The 6,519-nt window shown below is 38.0% G+C and overlaps 1 protein-coding gene across 1 annotated transcript in view; it reads right to left on the reverse strand.

Annotated features, from left to right (window-relative positions):
* The window catches only part of TBXAS1 (thromboxane A synthase 1 (platelet)), a gene marked incomplete at its 5' end in the record, with an annotated part of 84,441 nt that extends 78,759 nt beyond the window's left edge, over positions 1–5,682 (reverse strand). Inside the window, 2 exons of the mRNA XM_010186872.1 lie at positions 3,725–3,855; positions 5,534–5,682. Of these exons, the coding sequence (XP_010185174.1) occupies positions 3,725–3,855; positions 5,534–5,682 (280 nt within the window). The remainder of the gene's footprint in view (positions 1–3,724; positions 3,856–5,533) is intronic.
* Between the last annotated feature and the right edge of the window lie 837 nt (positions 5,683–6,519).

The following is a 6,519-nucleotide window of genomic DNA, read 5'->3' on the forward strand; positions in this document are numbered from 1 at the left end:
GGGGGTGAAAATTGTTCACTGGCAATTGCTGGAAAACAATTTAAAACAGAGGAAAACCTCTTTTGATCTAGATGTAACCCAGGTATCAATTCACAGGAGGGCAGATCATCACCAGGACTGACAGCACCATACAGCTTCTTTGTGGCTTTACACCACATGGGACACCAGAACAGCCTTCACTGTCTTCTCCCATTGTTCCTTCTGTCTGCTCTGTACTTACACCAAAAGCATTCAGGTAATCCATAGGTCTCCAGCCAGATTGACTACGTGGACAACTGTGATTGCCAATGAACACAGTTCCGGTGATACTTCTCTGTGCTTTCTCACCCTCTCATTTCAAATCGGCTTGAGTCCACCAAGAACAGCTGATCACCAGCAGCAACATCGTCAGGTCACTACCTGCCTGGCATGGATCAGTGACCTTGAATTATGCCTCCATAGCAGACAGCAAGGCTGGAAAAGTCAGGAGATGCCAGAAGAATGTGTAGCAGCCTCTGTGAACTCTCCAATTCTCCTTGTTAAACAACACATATTTTGAAAATTGGATTTTCCCACAGATCTGTTGTGATTTTTTCAAAAATAATGTTTTGCAATATCCTTAAATAGTTACATTCCAATTGTTGTTATTACTATGGATTACAAATGAAATTCTGGCCTTTCATCTGCTGAGGGGGCTTTCTTTCAACCCACAGTTTTAGAAAGAAGTCTCAATTTTAAGAAACATGAAAGACTCCTTCATCTAGATATCATCATTTAAAACTGGTGGGTTAAGAACTGAGTTATAACATGATGGGAAAAATACTTTTACATGATTAATGATTTGCATATCGGATTATTAAATGAAAATCTATCAAACTAACATTTATTGAAGTAAACAAACAGTCTATCTGCCCTGTTTCTGGAAACATTTTGCCTAAGGGAAAGATTTAAACCTGGGCAGATAATCAGGATAAGGTATTTGAACACTTAAATCCTGCTGGAGTCTTCAAAGTAGGTGTTAAGTGGTGCATTAAATTTGTGCTGTTTCTTCTGAGCAGGGTGAATTTGCTCTTCTGTAAATAGTGGAAAAAACCTTTTACAATAATTTGAATCCATGAATAAACTTAATATATCAAAATTTCACAAGTACAAACACTAAATGTTTTTGTACATGAGCCACATGAGTGGAATATCCAGGACTGAAATTATTTGACTGACCAAATGAAGACAATATATAATTAAAATGACATCTGCAGCACTAATCGATGGGATGAGAGAAAGTGACATCACCAATCTCATATAAGCTGCAAGCGTATTATTAGATCTAAACCTGGCTGTAAAATTACTATCTGCCCATGGGATTATCCTTAGGCATTCAGAACCATTGTTTCATTTACTGATAGAACAGGGATGATAGCAGGCTGACTTTTCTTGTCACATTGTTTTTCGGCCTTTCTTTATTCTTCGTTCACATTAGCTGCAGATGAGATGAAGACAAGCTTCAGCTGAATCACTTTCACGGAGCTTTTCATTGTTTTACAGTTTGTTGCACAGGCTTTTTTTCTTGGCTTTTTTCCCCCAAAGGGAAAAAAAACAACACAAAAGCATTTTTAATGGTGATACAATCAATGAGGAGTAAGAGATGCACACAATGTAACACCTAGGAATATGGTAACCTGAGGAGTACCCATTGGCCCAATGCAGCACAGGAAGACCAGAAAACTTTGATTATAGCTCCCACTATTAGCACAAAGAACCACCTATTGGCTATGTCTTGGCCTCATCAAAATTCAGTGCCAAACATTACATTAAACATTAAACCTCTGCTCCATCAACGACTGAAACCTGCAAACAGTCTGCATATACAGAGAATGCTGCCTCCAGCTTTTGTCACTACAATCTTTATTTTCTTTGTGTTTTCTCCTAACCATGCCCACCTGCTGTCCTTCATCTTAGTCTGCAGGTTGAGGGAGTGACCACCCGTAGTGTAGTGAAGGAATCAGACCTCACTGCTACTGCCACAGAAATACATTGCATTTTATTAATGGTAGTTAATGTATTAACGTATTAATATATTAACTACTTTTAATCCACATTAGATTGTTTAATTGTCCCTTTTATCTTTTCACAATCTTTTCATGCAGACTACTTCAGCATAAAAACATTCAAAACAAACATTCAAACAGCATTCAAAACCCTCCATACATGTAGCCACACCAGTACAGCATTAACAGCTAACTCTGGATCTCTACACTAGAAATGAGCATCTTAGATACACCATTCTTGTTAGAAAATATTCCTTCACTGCTCAGCCTGGGCCAGGAACTATGTTTACAGATCACAATTTTTTTGTGGCTGGTCGGTGATGCTTACAAAGTTTTGGATGTAAAGAGGGATGGAGACAAAGACCTACCAGGCTAGGCTAACTGGGGCCAAAGACTCATCAAGGCGGACTGGAGAAAAGACACAAAGCATGTAGTGATAAAGCACAACAAACACAGAAGTGAGACTTCACTGCAGAAAAAGTCAAAGAAAAAGAGCAAAACATGCAACACAGCAAAGAGCAGCAATATCTTTGAAAATCAATTTGATTTTTAAATGTGTCTTGAATGAAACGTAGGGCAAACTAAAATTACTTTTCTTATTCCTGAAAGGTGAAAGCTGTGGGGCTAAGCTGTGAGAAAAAGTAAAAAAGATCCATTCTCACCTATGCTGTTACCCCATCAGAATTGCTCTTCATCTCAAAGTAGGAAGAAACTTCTCTTACATTTCAATATTAACAGCTTCTTAATGTGTATGTTGTAGTGTTTCATGTCAATTGATACTCAAAACTTGTCTCAGTTACCTTTAAAGTGGAATTCTCGTTGATACTCTTTGTTTCTTACTACACATCCATAATTAAGTAGTTAACTTATTTTTAGGGATATTATGTGCAGACTGCAGACAACAATGGTCCAAAAGGACAAGTAGACCTGAAGAACTTTTGTGTCACAGAACTGAAGCAGAAGCCTAAGTTCCAAATGCTTTGTATACCAAAAAACAGACTTTCATAAGAATGCATGTGCGTTCAGATACTTCATAAAACAACGGTGATTAATACAAAACAAAATAATAAACAACCCAGAATTGCCTTATGCCCAGATGAAAGAGAAATACATGGGTAACAAATGACTTGCTAATAATGCATACTTACTAGTTTGCATGCTTCAGGTAGAATTTACTACCTTTATCTTTAGCCATCTCCATATCAAGTGTCTGCCCTTAAACAGACATTCAGGTTCTTTCCATTTTCAAAAGCAGTAGGAACTGTCACAGGACTATATAAAAACTACCTCAGCTCCTACGTAATGACTGGCTTGAAACAGTCAGTGGGGAGCGCCCTTTTTCTGGTGGTTAAGGAAGAGTAACATAGATAAAACACCTGACTTAAATATGAGGAAAAAATTCTGCAGGGTGAATCTTTTTCGGTCTAGAAATGGGGTTGCAAAGTCATTCCAGATGTAACATTTTCTGCATCCTTATTTAAACAGAAAAACTAAGAGAAGCAGTCTTTCTCATAATATGTTAATATCAACAGCAAGCCTGGTTGATTGTGCATAAACCTAAAAATGAATAAAATATTTGCTAAATTCCTCTGAATTTACTATCTCAGACTGCATTTGCTTTTTCACTGAGGCTTGTGCCACTTCCAGCTTTTCCTCAAAATGTTTGCTTATCCATGTATTTATCACAGAAATGGCCTTACCTCAGCTGCATCTTGCTGGTCTCTGAAGACAATTGCATTTTTTATGGTTTGGATAAAAAATCCATTCAGTTCCTTTTGTTTCTTGTTTGGCAAAATCCGGAGCAATGGGATCATTATGAATGGGAAAGAAACTGTAAGAGATTTTAAAGAAAACCCTGAGTCATACAGACAGAGCATATAATATCCCTCCCTTTCATTAATATTATAAACTATCAAGTGGGATGTAATATTTTTGTGAAACTTTTTTTTCCCTCTTTCTCTCTCTCCCTCACCCTCATTTTCTTCCACATCCATGGACTGCTAAGGGATTTCCTTTAAGAAATTCCATGTTAGCTATGACTCCCCTAACAGATCCTTTCCAAGTTTGCTTCCACAATGCTTCTGGAATCCAGTTCGGCTTCTTGATGACCCAAAGCCACTGTTACAAAGGGGAGAATTATTTTCCCTACCTACTCTAACAATGACGTACAGAAGGTTGGAGATCTTGACCTAGCCCAGCAGCTTATGGCACTGATCTATGAAATTGTGTAGTAGTCATTCTCATTTACAGTTCTCTAATATTAGGATATTCGTTTGCTGTTTTATTTTGCTTCGCTAAACAGGCCACAGACTCTGGAAATGGGATGTTATCATTAGGATGGTCTCTAGTCCATGGCTTTTATAGTCAGAAACTAGAAACCTGACTGAAGCCCTGCATCTTAATTACTCCTCATTAACTTTTGAACTTATGAACTTGCCAACAGGGCAACACAGTGTGGAAATTCAGATCACATAATGTACCAGTAGAAAGAGATGAGCCAAGGAATCAAACCCCAAACCCTATAGAAACTTTCTTTAATGGAGGACATGGTCTTAGACATATAGGTGGACATCTCTGCTCCTTCAGAAGTTAGTCACAAATCCCACTTTGCAATCAGGTTAAACATTAACCCCAGGACATTTTGCATACACAACTCCAGAAGGAAGCAGTTCTAGTGCTGCTAGTACAGGTGCAATCTGTAATGCCAGCAGGATCAGATGGGCACAGGAAACCTTGCCACTGTGCCACCTGACACTACTGTGAGCAGGTCTAGATAGCAAGATGGTAAAATCTCAACAACCTCAATTATGCTGTGGCTTCCTCAGCAACAATTCTTACTGCCCTTGCATTAACAAGGCCACCGGCACTGTGGAGCCTCAGCTTTCATACCCTAGAACTAAATGGCTTTATACCCTATTCTTGCATTTCCTATCTATTAACTTGAAAATAAATGCATTTTCTTAATGACAGCCTGTGCTGTCACTTACCATCTTTATCCTTTATAGCTATCAACCAGGCTGCTGCAGCTATTCAAATAAGAATTTGGAGGACTAATGCTATCCGATTATGCTTCTCCACCTCTTTTCTTTAGTGGGTTATTAGCCCACTGCTGTTCATGGGTGGAAATTCAATCTGTGCCAAGCAAACTGAGTGCACAAAAACTTTACTCTCAGGCTCTGAAGGGCAGTTACTCTGTTTTAATGCAGAAGTGTATTAAAAGAGATATCGTAGAAACTACAGGTCTCAGAAACCTTCCAGTCAGATCAACTTTGAGTGTGACCTTCCCGGTCCTCAGTTTCTAGAGCAAGTTGCATTAATAATGACAAGAGCTGTAGAGCATATGGTGGAAATCTCAAGCGTATACTTAGCTTGTAGGTTGCATTCTGGACACCTCTGGAATAAAGTTTGTTCTGCATCTTCCTGGCTCCTACTTCAGCACGTTTTACAATTTGAGAATGATTTTTTAGAAAATTAACAATAAGAAGTAGACAAAGGTAGACTATACTCACGGATCAGAATGAGAAGTGGCTTAAACAAAGACATTTCAAAGAATGTTCTGCAATTCTTAACAAAGGGGTCATTGGGATTCTTCTGAGAGTCCACCTCAGTACCAAAAGCTACACTACCAACAACGTCCAAGGTAAAGCAATTGTAACACCTGCATTGAGTTGAAGAATGAGAAATAATTAGCTTCAAATTACATATCCACATCTTGCTTCTACAAACATCACATAACATTCATTTGTGCCTCTGGTTTTCTTTTTGCTTTTAGATTTGAGCTTTCCCCACAAGAGATCTTTCCATCATTCTGAAAAATGCTGGTGCTCAATAACAATAAAAAAAATTATGAAAAATAAACAGTTTCATTTGTTATTACCCAAAAATCAAATGCAACAGGTCAGAGATTCATAAGCATGTTCTCAGTATGCATCCTAATAAAAAAGATCATTTCTTTCTCATTTTAAACTGCAGAAACCACATCTACCACAAGTCCAGTCTAAATTCTCAGTGACAAGAGCTGCTTAAGTAAAATTTCCTGTTAAGGATTTCCTTCTTCTTGATAGCCCCTTTGTAATGTAAAATCATGGTCAAAAACAAGAGGAACTGACACAATGTGAAATATATATCTTTGCAGAGGAGCAGCAAATGCTTTCGGAACTACAAGAAATCTGCAGATCATGATCTAGAAACTTCAGAACTTCCTGAATCTCTCCCCGCGTATCTGACCATCTATCCAGTTGTTTCACCATCTTTATTTCTACTGAGCATTAGCAGGTATATTTGGTTTTGAGATAAATGGACTAAGAATATAAAATATCCTTGAAATTCAGTTCTTCTGATCTGCGGTCAAGTCTGCAGTGACTGTTCTTCTATGTGTTCTTACAAAAGACTAATACCAAATTCTCTGGTGTTTTAACCTGAGTAAGCATGTATTCAGAGGACAGGACTCAGGCCCAGTATATCACATATACATATATACATATATACATATATA

The sequence above is a fragment of the Mesitornis unicolor genome, unplaced genomic scaffold (genome assembly GCF_000695765.1).
Source record: "Mesitornis unicolor isolate BGI_N332 unplaced genomic scaffold, ASM69576v1 scaffold15556, whole genome shotgun sequence".
In the NCBI taxonomy this organism is placed as follows: Eukaryota; Metazoa; Chordata; class Aves; order Mesitornithiformes; family Mesitornithidae; genus Mesitornis; species Mesitornis unicolor.